A 15,727-nucleotide genomic window follows, 5' to 3' on the forward strand; every position below is an offset into this window, starting at 1 on the left:
AGGCTCAGCAGCCAATTTCGCTGGGACCGCGCTCACCAGCCTCCCGCTAACAAGGCCAAGCAGCACTTAAACAGAACTTGCACAGTCAACCCCAATCGACTCGCGGCCATGGCGCCGAGAAGACCGGCCCCAAGATTTGGAGACAAGGTCCTGGGAGGCTCCTAGATGCAGTGGAGGCCAGCAGGGATGTCCTGTTCCCCTGAGGGTCCTGGAAAGTGAGCCACAAGGCAGCCAGTGCTGCCTGGGATGAAATGGCGGTGGCCGTGAGCTCGGACGTGTGACCAGAAGGACTGGCCTCCAGTGTCGCAAGAAGGTCAATGACCTACACCGGGCAGCACGAGCGAGTGAACACCAGTGCCCCCTCCTCCAAACCGAATCCTCACCACCTTAGAGGGTAGAGCGGCCACCAATGCGGAGGTTGGCGCATATCGCAGAGGTGAGGATCCGGAGGCCCTGTCAAACGCAAGTTGTAATTGCCATGCTGACTGACCTAACCTCCCCTGAGACCACCTCGGAGGAGAGCTCCGAGGATCGAGGCATCACAGCTGTCATCCCCACCCTTCACCTGCGCAGATACACGTACCTCGGTGGGAAACGGTCGTGGACAGGCTTCTGGGGCACAATCTGGTGAGCACCACACAGTTGCTGATGTACATCAGGCGAGACAGCAGGCAGAATTCTGCTGAAGTCCAGAATCCCAGATGCTGAGCCTATGGAACAGGTGTACCCGGAGTTGAAGGAGACTTTAGGGGGCAGCCGGGACATTCAGAGGGAGATGAGAGTGACACTCCAGCAGGTCCATAGCCGATTGGAGAAGTCCCAGAGGCTACAGGCACACTGTGGCCAACACTGCTAGGGTGGTGACCGCAGTGGAGAGTCTGGTGCACGATGTCAGCAGCATTAGTAAAGATGTCCAAGGCACAGTCGGTGGCGGCCATGGCTGCGGGCCTTGACAGAGTGTCCAATGCACTGGGGGACGTGACCCAGTACCAGGCTGACCTTGATTAGGTGCTGTGGGACATGTCCCGCTCTCAGGTGGGAATGGCCGAGTTGCTGCGGAGGCTGGCCCAGTCGCAGGTTTGCATTGCCAATCATGGCCCAATCACTGAGGAGCATCGCTGAGGGTGCTGACACGATGGTGCAGACATCGGGGTGCTGCTAGGGCTGGCAGGACCAGATGATGCAGGGCCAGCTGGGGCATTGGGGGTTACGAATGGTCATTGGGACAGACGGGCAGGGACAGGTTGCCCCTGGAACAGCTACACACGATCCAGGGGTTGGCATGGTGGAGCAGCACACGGTTGCTCCACCCCCTCCCATGGCGACACACCCCTGCAGAGGACAGCCCACCCATGCGGAGGGTCCCTGGCTCCCCGCAGAAACCCTTCAGGCAGGTTAACGTTTTTAAAAAGGAGTACTATTCAGCATCGGCATGACCATTTGCTGGGGAGGCCAATGAATCACGGAAGGACTTTGGATATGGGATCGCTCCTGTTAATTGTATGGAAATAGGGTTAAGTGGTGAAAGTTGGTTTATTGCAACGCTAAGATGGGGTCCCGATTTGGCCTACGCAAACTGTTTGGCGCCTGGCATGGTTCTCATTTTCGGCCTCTTCCGTTATTCACCGGCCTCGTGTCGCTCGAGTGAGAGCGGAACAAGGCTGGAGAATTGCGCCCAATATAACAAGTTGGGTAGCGCAAGGCCCCGATTGCCTATTCCTTTGTAAAAACAAAAAATAACCCTATGGATTCACAGTGTCCTACCCTCCCTAATAAAAAACGAGATCATCTCATTGATACTTTTTCGAGTTCTGATATTTCAGAACTCCAAAAAGATACATTCCAATGAAAAAGAAAGATTTTAAGGGCGTGGCTAACTAAAGAAGTTAGACAGTATCAAATTGAAAGAAAAGGGATATAATTCTGAAAAGACAAGTGGCAGGTCAGAAGATAGGGAAAAATATAGAAAAGAGCAAAGAATGACAAAAAGATTAATAAGGTGGGAGAAATTGGAATACGTGAGAAAACTACCTACAAATGTACAAACAGTAAGAGTTTCTGCAGGTAGCTAAAACAGAAAAGAGGTGGTAAAGTGAACAATCGTCCTCTAGTGTTAATCTGGGAGTTAATAATGGAAAATAAGGAAATGGAGATGAACTAAATGGATATTTTACATCTGTCTTCATTGTAGAGGACACAAAAAAAGTCGCAGAAATAAGTGTGAATTAGGTGGTGGCGGAGAGGGAGGAACATAAAATAATTACAATCACCGGTGTAATGAGAAAATTATTAGAGCATGTAAGATCATGAGGGGACTTGACAGGTTGGATGCTGAAAGGATGTTTCCCCTTCTGGGAGATACTAGAACTAGGGGACACAGTTTAAAAACTAAGGATTTTAGACAAAGAGGAGATTTATTTTAAGATGAAGAGAAGATTTTTTTTTCTCTGAGGATTGAGTGTCTTTGGAACTCTTTTCTCCATAGAGCGATGGAGGAAGGGTCATTGAATATTTTTAAGGCCAAGGCAGAATATTCTTGACGTACAAGGAAGTTGAAGGTTATCAGATATAGGTGGGAATGTGGTTGAGGCCTCAATCAGATCAGCCGTGATCTTATCGATTGGCAGAGCAGGCTGGAGGGGCCAATTGGCCTACTGCTGCTCCTGATTAGTATATTCCGTGTTCATATTTTGTAGCAGAAAAATACACATTCCACCACTCCATGTAAAGATGTTTTACTAACATTTTTAATTAATTTCGCTAATCTTAAACTTGTGCCCTCTTGTTGCCATCTTGCAAACCAATGGAAACAGTTCATTGTTACTTACTTTAGTAGCTTACGTCTCTAGATATAAAACCAAGAAAAGGAGAGGAGCAAAAAGGAGAAGAAGCCGGAATAGGATTTACGTTGGTTTGTGTGTACATTTTAAAGCTCCATTTTAACTTAACTAGCAGAAGTGCATCATGAAAAGTTTTGAAGGAAAACCAATCAGCCAAAGTGGTTAATCAGTTCAAAAACAGAGGCTTAACAAGATTACACTTGCGGCAATGAAAAGGATGTCATTCAGCAGTTGCAGAGCACTTGGGGGGGGGGGGGGGGGGGCGCCTTGTGGGGAGTGAACACCCAGCGACAGTGATCCATATTGGTACCAATGATATTGGTAGAAAGAGGGATAAAGTCCAGCAGGCAGAATTCAGGGAGGCACTGAAGAAAGTAACAAGCAGGACCTCAAAAAGTAGTAATCTCTGGGATATTGGGAGCTGTTCTGGAGAAAATAGGACCAATACAGGCTGGACAGATTAAATCTGATCAGAGCTAGAGCCATCTTAATACAGTCTGAGAATTAATAGTTAGAACAATTGCAAAGAGTTTGTGTAACAGTCAAGGCAAAAGGGATCCTTAAGGGAGAGGTGTAAAACCTGGAAGCGAATTGAATGAAGCAGCTGACGGAAAGGATTGTTTAAAACACAATTTGAAATGGTGTCTTTTTGAAAGCAAAATTTGAAATCACACTTGTGGAAGCCAGAGTTCAGTGAGACAAGGTGGCTCATAAGTGTAAGAATCATCTGGGGGGATTTTGAGGAGAAATCCACAGAAATTCAGTCTGATTCAGAGTGGAGTGTGTCGGATCACAGCCAGCCTGTGTGGTGAAAGGGACAATTATAGCCTAAGATATACTTGTAACTTGTGTTAACCTTAAAATCGGTGTATATTTGTGAGCTAAGGGGGAGTAAAGAAGTATTGTATCATAATCAAACTTTTTATGTTTAATAACAAAAAATTCTCCTTATTGTTAAAATTAGTTTGTGGTCCTGTTGCTCCGTTCCTCCACGTTTTCTAAAGAAAAGTAAAAGTTACGGTCTTTTGAGTCAAGGTTCCATTCCGGTATCTTCTCATCCAGTTATAATACCAACTGAGATTGTAACACTAAGTGCTGTTGAGGAGGGAACAGTAATGTGGGAACAGGGGGGTAACATTAGAATGGAAAGCCAAGGTGCATGGAGAATTGGAAAATACAGATACCACTACAGTAGGAAATGGTATCTGTAGGTATTAGGTGAGATCAGGGTAAAAGGGAATGTAATAAGATCTAAATTAGCTTTATTGTCTCTGTATGCGAATTAATGGAGTGTGGCACATATGGTTGGTGAGCTGCATAATCAGAAAACTATATAGAAATATCATATTGTAGCAATAACCTCAAAAAAGGGTAAGATCGGTTACTAAAAGAACAGGAAGCAATCCAGGCTGAAAACAATTAATTGGGGGAGGGCCAACTTCCATGGAGTGAGAACAGGTCAGGCCCAACTAAATTGGAATCAAAGATTGGAAGGCAAAACTCTTTTCGTTTTATAAATAAATTTAAAGTACCCAATTCATTTTTTCCAATTAAGGGGAAATACCCTGCACATCTTTTGGTTGTGGGAGTGAGACCCATGCAGACACGGGGAGAATGTGTAAATTCTACACGGATAGGGTAGGCAAAACTCTAACATAACAATGGGTTACCTTCAAAGAGGGAATAGGCCAAGTATAATAAAGTGTATCGCACGAGGGGAAAGGATAGGGAATCAAATTCAGATCCCTAAAGACAAGAGGTAGAGAGTAAGACAAAGCAGCAAAAGGGTGCATATGACATTTGTCAGATGGATAATCCAGGCTGAATGTAAAAGGTCCAGAGGGGAAGTGAAAAATCAAATAAGAGAAGCAAGGAGAGAGCACGAAGAGAGACTGGCAGCTACATGAAAGAGAATCCAGAAGTCGTCCAAAGGCATATAAATAGTATAACGCTAAAAGGAAGAGTAGGATCAATCAGGTATGACAAAGAGGATTTATGCATGGAGGTCGGGGGCATGACTGAGTTACTAAATGAGTATTTTTCATCTGTCTTCATCAGGGAAGATGTTGTTGCCCAAGTCATAGTGAAACAGGAGGTAATTGAGAGACTGTATGGGCTGAAGATTGATAACGACGAGGCATTAGATAGTCTGGCTGTACTTAAAGTTGATTCGTCACCAGGACTGAATGAGATGAACCTATGATACAGGGGGTAATAAGAGTTCAAACTGCAGAGGTACTTGCCATTATCTCTAGCAGGGAGCTGGTAGAGAATTACAAATGTTATTCAGGAAAGAGTATAAGAATGAACCCTGCAACTATAGGCCAGTCAGATTAACTTTGGTGGTGGAATTTTTTTTAGAAATGATAATTTGGGACAAAGTTAACTTTCACTTTGGAGAAATCTGGCGTATTTAAGAAAAGCCAGGAGATGTTAAGGGCAAATTGTGTTTAACCAATCTTGCCATTTGGGTGAAGTAACAAAGAGGGTTGATGTGGTGTACATCGATTTCTAAAAGACATTTGGTAAAGTGCCACATGAAAAGCTCGTTAGCAGTATTAATGCCCTGGGAATTAAATGGATGAATATGAAATTGGCTGAATGACAGGAAACAGAATAGTAGTGAATGATTGTTTTTCAGACTGGAGGAAGGTTTCTAGTGAGTTTCCCCAGAGGTCAGTATTAGGCCCCCTGCTTTTCTTGATGTATTTTAATGACCTAAATTTGGGTACACAAGACACAATTTCTAAATTTGAAGATGGCATAAAACAGTGATATAGACTGGAGGAGGATTTATACTGGTGGATTGGGTAGGCAAGTGGCAGATGAGCTTTAATGCAGAGAAGTGGGAAGAGAGTTATTAGAGTTATTTTGGTGGGAAGTACAAGGAAAGGCAATTTAAAATGAAATATACATATAAAGGCGTGGGGAGTGTTGTGTTATGCTGCTTCGTGTAACATAAGCTGCTTCCTTGATGTATGCTTTGACAAAGGAAGCTCCAGACTATGAAATGAGTTCAATGTGTTTATTGAACTAGTAACACAGTTCTTAAATGAGTTTGACTCTCTGCTAATCTAGCTGTAGTAACTCAGTCTATCTTTACCAACCTGCTCTAAGCCACGTGCTGGGTGTGATGCTGTTGATCAACCCTGATGTACTCTCTAGATGTCTGTCTGTGGAAAGAAGCAGAGCATGTGTGCCCTGTCCTTTTATATGGGTTGTGAAGTGCCCCCTTGTGGTAATGCCACCTTTGGGTGTCCTGATTACCCATTGGCTGTATGTCATGACATCTCTGGTGCTCCCTCTAGTGGTTACTTAGTTGTAGTGTATTTACATTAACCCCTTGTGTATATACAGTGATGCATATCACCACAGGGAGGTGAGCAGGTGCAGGAGCAGAGGGACCCGAGGTATATGTGTACAAATCACTGAAGGTGGCAAGGCAGATTGAGAGAGGTTAATAATAAGTAAAGGCCTGCACTGATTTGGCCTTAATTGAAGTATTGCGTCAAGTTCGGGACACCACATTTTAGGAAGGATTTGAAGGCATTAGGCAGGGTGCAGACAAGATTCACAAGCCTCGTTCCTCAGAAAGAAGTTTCAGTTTCGTGGATAGGTAGAATCATGAGGGTTTTGGATAGAATAGATACAGAGATACTGTTCCATTGGCAGAAGGATCGACAACCAGAGACCACTAATTGAAGCTGATTGACAAAAGAAGCAATAAGAGAAAAAGTTTTTTGTTTTTTTTTAAAAACACAGCAGTTGTTTAAGATCTGGAACATACTGTCTGAGTGTGTGATGGAAGCAGATTCAACCGTGGCTTTTAAAAGGGAGATAACTTTCTGAATAGAAAAAAACTGCAGGAAAGAGAGAGGAGTGGGACTAGGTAAACTGTCTAACAGAGAGCTGGCATGGAACTGATGGGAATGAATGGCCTCCTTCCGTGCTGTAACCATTTTATGATTCTATGATAATTACAGTAAAAGGAAAGTGGATTTGATGCCGTTTTTAAATTACAACTGAACCACGTTAACATTTTAGTGCAGAATTTTAGCTTACCTTATATGCTATACTATTTGATGAGTCCACAATTAGAAATAATGGTTTCCGTGTAAAAGGGAAAAAATCACCAGGATGAAGACTAAAGAGAAAGGAAAATACAGAAGAATTACAGCTCTATGGAGTTGCGATTTTACCAAGAAATCATGCCTTACATACCATATCCATATCTGCCAGTCGAAGTACAAACCTGGCAAAAATATTCAAAATAAATTTCATTCACTGTAAAGGATTTGCTATGAAAATTAAACTGTAATCACTATATCATGTAAATCCAGCTTAAGTTTAACTCTGAAATAAAAACGATAACACAGCATAAGGCATGTGTAATATGGTAATCAGATTCCTGCAATTAGAGTAAATGTTAAATCTACAAAGCACCAGCTCTCCCAGCAAGAGATTATCAGAAAATGTATATAGTATTTGAGTGCAGGGGGATAAAGAGAACTATGGGAATCATCATAAAACTATTGAAACATGGATGATGCTTCTACAAAACATGCTATAACAATTGTCCAGCACTGACAGCCACTTTAAGGAAATAAAAGTGAAAGATAAAGTTGAGGAAGACAGGAGGTGTGAAAGTTAATATTCAGCATCACTTAAAATATGGTGGTACACCAATATGAAAATTTAATTTGTTTTTGCCAATCGTGTGCCCCTCTGGTCTATTTCCATGCACCCCTGTTATGGAGAACTTAGCAATCATAGTGAACATATCTGTCATAAAATGTTCAAAGCTTCCTCAATACCTGTACTGAATCTAGACTGACATACCAGTGCATTTCTTTAAATGAATTGTTGCGTTTTTGTATTACTTCCATGCTTCCTGCATCACGATTATTGTTGGTGAGCACCCCACCAAAATCATATGGACCTAAACAGGAAAACAAACATCATTTTATATCATCCAAGTTTGTTACTAACTTAGTTGGGTTTGGTATAGCCGCTCTGCTTATACATAGATTGTTTCTTTACATTTTGCTCTTCACAACATGTTTCATAGAATTTACAGTGCAGAAGGAGGCCATTCGGCCCATCGAGTCTGCACCGGCTCTTGGAAAGAGCACCCTACCCAAGGTCAACACCGCCACCCTATCCCCATAACCCAGTAACCCCACTCAACACTAAGGGCAATTTTGGACACTAAGGGCAATTTATCATGGCCAATCCACCTAACCCACACATCTTTGGACTGTGGGAGGAAACCGGAGCACCCGGAGGAAACCCACGCACACACGGGGAGGATGTGCAGACTCCGCACAGACAGTGACCCAAGCCAGAATCGAACCTGGGACCCTGGAGCTGTGAAGCAATTGTGCTATCCACAAGGCTACCGTGCTGCCGTGTTAAACAAGCATGCTTTCATTATACATAAAATTAATAATTATGGAAGTATTCATTCATTGCTGGAACATGTGTGAACTACAAGTTCAACAATTTTCTCTCCAACATTGCAACCTTCCTACAGCCCTCCAAGATCCCTGATTTTAATCAGTCCATTACTCTAGTTGTCTTCAGTTGCCAAAGCCCCAAACTCTGGAATTCTGTCCATAAACATTTCCGGCTCTCTCCTTTCTCTCCTCCTTTAAGGCACTCCTTAAAATGCCTCTCGCGGACTAAAGCTTTAGTTTACCTGCCCTAATATCTCTTTATGCATGTCAGTGTCAAAGTTTGATAATGCTCCTATGAAACAACACAGAGAGAGGGAGTCTGTTAATTAGGAGTGGGGAATATTCACATAAAGTGGACAATGTATTCTGCATTTTCAATACCAAAAATTCGACATGAATACTTTAAAAAAAATATATATTGAAATTAAATTTTTAACATTTAAAAATTAAAAACATGCAAACTAGTACCTTTAACCAATAACCAACCCCATAAAAATTCCCCCACATGCTGTTGTGGCCATCTAAAATGGCCGCCTGCAAAGGGTAATGGGAATTGTGGTCAAGCTGGGACACAGACAGCGCAGTCCCTGTGTATTGTGCAAAGGAAAAACCAGACCAATCTGAAACCTGCACCTGTTAAAGGTCAATCACCGATTTCCCCAGGTCAATAGACTCAAATCAAGGAATAGCAACAGTAGCAGACTCCCCGTCGCCACTGCCCCTCATTTGGAAAGACATACGCACTTGGAACAATAACGACTAGGACCCGCCCAGCCATCAAGGTACCCGCCCCTAATTGGCTGGTATTGATCAGAGTGATTGAGACTTTGTCGATCAACTGGACCCGGAGTTAACCCCGCCCAAAAGGGAGCGAAAGAGAAGAAGGATAAGAAGCCCTGCGCACTAGGGATCGGTCTCTTTTGGGATCGGCCTGTGCCCACACTAATTGCAGCATAACGACCAGCCAAGTTCAAGACCACGATCGCTACCTGAGAGAGAGAGAGAGAGAGAGAGAGACGAGCTGCAGCCGAGACGAACCTGACATCCCAGCCGACACACGTGAGAACTCAGATAAAGGCCTTATCTGCCCGCACAGAGCCGGTCATCCAGAAGTTAAGTAACGGTCATCTTAGTTGATAGGTGTGGTTTAATACATAGCCGGTGTATCATTGCACAGAGAGATAAGTCTTGTGTTCAATAATAAATTGTCCTTTGAACTAACATAAGGTTGTGGGGTCATTTGGTCAATATAAGAAACGTACTCGCGGCTTATGGTTTGATAATAAAGTGGCACCTCTGTCCAACCCAGGAAACAACAAAAACAAAAAAAATAAACAAACCCCCCAGGTACTCATCTCCCCCGACCCCCCCCGTCCAACGTAGGAATTAGGAGAAGTAGAGTTAGGCTGCTCTGCAGTTTTAAATCAGAAATATATCTATCTCCTTCTTGAAACAATTTAATGATTTAGATTCCATCCACGGCACTATGGGGCAATGAATTTCACAAATTCACCATCCTCTGCGAGTAGTTCCACCTCATCTCAGTTTTAAATCTATCGCCTTTCAACCTATATCTGTGACCTCTCATTCTAGATTTCCCCACAAAGGGGAACATTTGATTTATGTATACTTTATATATCTTATATACCTCAATCAGATCCCCTCTCCTTCTTCTGAATTCAAAGCAAGTATAAGCCCAAACTATTTAATCTCTCTTCATAAGTCAACCCTTTCATCCCCGGAATCAATCTGGTGAACCTCCTCTGAACTGCCTCCAATTCCACCACATCCTTCCTCAAATAAGGACCCCAAAATTGGACACAATACTCCAGATGTGATCTCCCCAACATCCTATACAATGCAACACTTCTCTACTTTTACAATCCTTTTGCAATAAACGCGGAAACCCACCAGATTAGAACAGGACTAGAATGTGTGTGTGTGGTGTGCAAAATCCCTCAAGCAACACTTGTATCTACCCTCCACCCACTCAAAAACAAAATTCACCCTAACCTTAGTGAGGTGCGCATGAAACACGATCTTTAGTTGGATAATGCTTGTGTTCAATAATAAATATGTCTTGCAGACAACGACGTGGCATTCACCCTCCACAGCCCCTCACTCCACACCTCCTCCTCTAGTATTAGCGAACTCCTCCACTTAATTAACTTTTACCCCCTCCACCGAACTCAAACTCTTCCCTTACAATCCGCGCATACATGCCTGAGGTACTGCTCTCGTCCGGCTCCGAACAGGAGAGAATACTTTCCAATAAGGAAGATGGTGGCACCACCGGGAAATCTGAAAAAACCTCTCAACAAAACTCCACATCTGGAGGTATCTAAACATGTCCGAGCCCAACAGCCCAAATTGCGCCTACAGCTCTTCCAGGCTGGCAAACCTTCCCTCCAAAAATAAATTACTACTCTCTGTAGCCCTCTCTCCCTCCATGCACCAAATGTGGAATCTAACCGTGCTGGCTCAAACAGGTGGTTAGCACAAATGAGAGTCAGCCTTGAAGCTGCCCCCCACTTAAAATGCTGGTGGAATTGCCTCAATATTTTTAGTGTTGAAACCATCACTGGGTTCGCAGAGTACTTTGCTGGCACCAACGGAAGTGGCGCTGAATTCAATGTTCCCAAACTTCTCCCTCTACATGGCCCCGACTCCATCTGAACCCAGAGAGCCCCCGGATCCCTGCACCACCCAAACACCTTCTCAGCGCTGGCCGACCAATAATGGTACAGCAAATTTGGCAGCGCTAGACACCCGCCTGTTTCCCTCCAATTACCATATCAAACCCGCATTTTACCATCCCCCATGACCCTAGACTCCAGGAAAAAAAAAACCCCTTCATCCTCCAAGAAAAAGAGCAAAAACATAACACACTATATTGCAATATTTACAAGAACCACAACCCAACTTTCACATACAGAAAAAAATCCCGCCATCCCTCCTCACAGCAGTCCCAGTCCTTTGTCCTTGATGAAGGCTTCAGCCTGCTCCGGAGTGTCGAAAAAGTGATCCCTCGAGTCCAGCATAACTCTCACCCAAACCACACACCCTTATTGTACAGAACCGCCTTCGCCTTATTGAAGGCCGCCCAACTCGGTACCAATGTCCTGGTAGATGCCGCACCATGTGCCTGTCCCAATCGATGTTCCAACTCTTCCTGGCCCTTTCCAGGACCAGCTCCTTCCTCTGGGAACTGTGAAATTGGACGATCGCCACCCATGGCGGCTCATTCGGCCACTGTATCTGCCACAGAGCCCGATGTGCCCTGTCCAATTCTGGAGCGGAGAACACTTCATCCCCGCCCACCAATCAAGAGAACATTTCAGGAAAATATTCTGTTGGTCTCGGGCCCTCCATCCGCTCTGGCAAGCTCACCACTCTGAGGTTCATGTACCTTGACCTGTTCTCCAGATCTTCAACTTTGGCCTTCAGGCCCTTATTCCTGTCTGTCATGAGCAGCACCTCAGCTTCCAATGAGGCAAGCTGATCCACCTGCCTTGACAAGGCCTCCTCCACACCCTTCAGCCTCTCTCCTTGTTCCTTCACAGCTTCGGCAGTCTTGCCCAGCTGCTCCTACATTTGGCCCGACGTCTCCTCGATGGTGGCATTAAACGACTCTTCATTCTCCTTCCTTTTTTGTTCAAATTGGCCATCCATCTGGCTGCCAAATTTCTCCAACTCCTGCACTATCACCCCAGCCAATGTTTCTAACGTGATGGGTGTGGCCGCCTCCACCATCATTTCTCTCCCAGATTCTTTTGTCGGGCTACCAGCCGGGGGTTTCTTTCTCGTGGCCTTTTTTAAACAAGGCTTTTGACATTCCTCAGTCGCCTTTCCATTCTCCACAGCAACTTACTCGTTAGAACCCCAAATCTCCAGAACAAAATGGACAAAAAAGATAAAAATACTGGTACCCTGGCAGGAGCCACCTTTTGTGCGACCTGCTTTCACATGCCATCACCGGAAGTCTCTCTATGTGAATACTTAAAACTATTTATCGTTTGATTTGATGAAGTGATCAGTGCAAAATTATACATTCTGGTTTATCAAAACAATCATACAGAACAGAAGGAGGCTATTCATCCTGAAAGGGTGTAGCTTTAGACAAGTGCTGAAGGAGTTAAAATTGGTCTGTATCGATCTGTGTCACTTAAGCTGCTTAGCTGAAATGATTAGCTGTAGGAAACCACCCCAAGGACACATCCTTCTGGTGATGGGACCCCAGGGAAGGGATGCCACAGATGGTCATTCTCAAGGATGGCAATAACAATGTGGGATTGTTCGCCATTTTGTTCTGGTGCCAAATTGTCTGAAAGCAGACATAAAGGGAGGCATAATCACAAAGAACTGCTTATTGCTGGAACATTTTTTACGTTGGGAAATGGGTGATATAAGTCAGGGGAGTCAGACAAGGAAGAGATTGACACCACGGGCCTGATAACGAGAAACTGGTGATAAATATTAGAGGACTGCATGTACGCATCTTTGCAATGATTGAATATTATAATGAAGTAGATGTGCCTATGTTCTGATTGGTTAATTGTTCTCGTATGCAATGCATGATATAAACCTGATCAATAGTTGTGACTGGACATGGATAATTATAGCAACTTGTAATCAAATCTGGATTATAACAGTCTGTGTTATCCTTGAATCAGGGCTCTCTGAGGTACCTACTTGGAGCATCATCAGCCCGTTCTATACCTCGATTAAAGGCCTAATTTATAACTCCAAGAGTCTTAGTCTTGTTTCTCATGAGCGGGCGAGTGAAGTACACTATAGCCAAATAGCTGTACTTTTCTCCACATGCTGGGAAGTCCATGCTAATTCTTTGAGAAAGCTAGCAAATTTAATTCTACACCCCCAGATTTTTCCCCACTGATCTACAAATTAGTCCTCTTCAAGTACATGTCCAAATGCCTTTTAAAAGTTCCTCAGGGATTTGATTCTACTAGTGAGTGTATTGCAGATCTTAACAACACATTTGATAATCAGCAGTGAGATTATTTTAAAGTCCATAAGGGTTGTTAACTTTCTTAAAATTAATTTTGGATTAAAAACTTCTCATTAACAAATGATTTTTGAACAATTCGTTTTATGTTTCTACAATTCATTTAGATAAAGAATTCCAGTGTGTAAATCTATGTATACTAATTTGATAGGGCAACACCGTATGTAGTTTTTAAAAAATCAACCTTGGCTCCAGTGTGTGGATGAAAGTATTATTTCATGAGGACAAATCAACATATTATTTTAATTGCCTTCAATTGCTTTTTGATTTATTATCCTATTGCATTGAAATTCAGGACTTTAGGTTTTTCGAAACACATTAAGGAATGCCTCAATAAGCAGGAAGAAATTATTTTGCTATACAACACTTGTTATCTGTTTAATGCCTGTGAATATAAGACATCTTGAAAAATTACCTCTGCACCATCAGATTACAGAACCTACTGCAAAATCCAAAATCCAAGGATCACTTTTGTGCATGTTTTCATAACTTGCAAAGCTAGTCACTTAATGTGAATACCAGGATAAGGTTTGTTTTCAATCGCCCAGTAAAAGGCTAATGAATATGGCTTTCATTCCAAGTGTCAGATGGAGACCCACAAGGGCCTACTTTAAAATGCATGAGTGAACGGGTTTTGAATGAGTTACAATTGGGCTCATTATATCTTCCTCTTTATATACCCATTCCACAGCATAAAACTAGTTATGACACACTAAGAATATTTGTCCAAATGAATCATTTTGAACAGTAAGAAGTTTTACAACACCAGGTTAAAGTCCAACAGGTTTGTTTCGATGTCACTAGCTTTCGGAGCGCTGCTCCTTCCTCAGGAGCAGCGCTCCGAAAGCTAGTGACATCGAAACAAACCTGTTGGACTTTAACCTGGTGTTGGAAGGAGCAGCGCTCCGAAAGCTAGTGACATCGAAACAAACCTGTTGGACTTTAACCTGGTGTTGTAAAACTTCTTACTGTGCTCACCCCAGTCCAACACCGGCATCTCCACATCATGGCAATCATTTTGAAGACATGGAAGTAGGGTTTGTAATAATCTATTGTAGACTTCCAGTCAGCCTGTATACCCACTTGGAATCTTGTACAGCCCAGTTTAAGTTCAAACACCACAATAGCAGAGGTTTCACTTCAGATTATGAGAGCATAGTAAGAAGAATTATTATTTTGTATCTTTGTTCCCAATTTTTTGCAAATTTTCTTAATGCATGCTTTTGACTGTTTTACATGAGCATAATATATTCTGAAACCCACAATTCAAAAGCAATCCTTGCCATAAAATTAGTTCAGCCAAAGATCCCCTTTAGTGAATTAGCACACTTCTGAAACCCTTCCATCCATTCAAATGTCAGGTGTGATGAATGGACGATTTTAGGAATATTGAATATTGACTTCTAAATATTGGGGCAATTTAAAGATTAAAAGTCTGGGGTTATAGTATGTTTGACTGCAGTGGTCATGTTTTTAAAAATATATTTTGTTTTGTAAAGGCCTGGGAGCTTTTAGGAGTCAGAAGATGAAATTGACCAAAGGAATTTGGTTTTTCAGTCTGGGCTAAAGCACTATGGTTTGACTGGGGAAAGTCCCTGGTGAGTTTCAGTCTGCAGAGCTAATTGTTTTTTCAGCTTGGGGAGTTTATGTCATTGCTGGATAGAGCTAAGGAATTCAGAGAGATGTTTTGAAAAAAAGCTTAGAGAGACAATTTTTAGAGACGGCTTTGGAGAAAGGAGAGATTAAGTCTGATCTTTCTGACACATAATCCACAATTCTCTCACAGTAGGATAGTTAACAAAGAGAAATAACATTTAAAGCAATCTTGTCTAGGGACAGGGAAGAAGCTGAAACATGCCAAATAAACCAGCTTTTTGAAGATATTCAGCCAGATTCTGAAGGGGTTCTAAGAAGAATCAAATCTGTTTTGTAAAGCAAGCATGCTGATTTTAAGATAGATTGAGAGCTGAATGTTTCTTGAGGGCTGGTTTAGCTCAGTGGGCTAGACAGCTGGTTTGTGATGCTCAAGGCCAGCAGCGAGGGTTCAATTCCCGTACCAGCTGAGAATTCGGAATTCTTCCTCGGAGTACCCGAACAGGCGCTGGAATGTGGCGACTAGGGGTTTTTCCCACAGTAACTTAATTGCACTGTTAATGTAAGCTTACTTGTGACAATAAAGATTATTTATTTATTTTCGTGTTGATTAATGAAAAATTGAGTAGTATTGTTTAAGGGATTTAATTGTAGTGTTTAATTGCAAGCGATTCTTTTTGGGTATGAAATTAAAACACTTAATATTTATTCAGAATAAAGTTTTATTTCAAAAATATCAAATCGCTATTTCTTCATGCAATCACTCCTGGAGCGAATCATTCTTTCTGCACAAACTAAAATATTGGGGTTTC

At 42.7% G+C, this 15,727-nt stretch overlaps 1 protein-coding gene across 5 annotated transcripts in view; it reads right to left on the bottom strand.

Annotated features, from left to right (window-relative positions):
- scai (suppressor of cancer cell invasion) overlaps positions 1-15,727 on the bottom strand; it is a 246,501-nt gene that overhangs the window by 82,058 nt on the left and 148,716 nt on the right. For all 5 annotated transcript variants that reach the window (XM_072488455.1, XM_072488456.1, XM_072488458.1 and 2 more), the window contains 2 exons: positions 7,680-7,779; positions 6,903-6,984 (listed from right to left, as the gene is read on the bottom strand). In XM_072488455.1, the coding sequence (XP_072344556.1) occupies positions 6,903-6,984; positions 7,680-7,779 (182 nt within the window). The remainder of the gene's footprint in view (positions 1-6,902; positions 6,985-7,679; positions 7,780-15,727) is intronic.

This window comes from Scyliorhinus torazame, chromosome 22 (assembly GCF_047496885.1).
Source record: "Scyliorhinus torazame isolate Kashiwa2021f chromosome 22, sScyTor2.1, whole genome shotgun sequence".
NCBI lineage: Eukaryota > Metazoa > Chordata > Chondrichthyes > Carcharhiniformes > Scyliorhinidae > Scyliorhinus > Scyliorhinus torazame.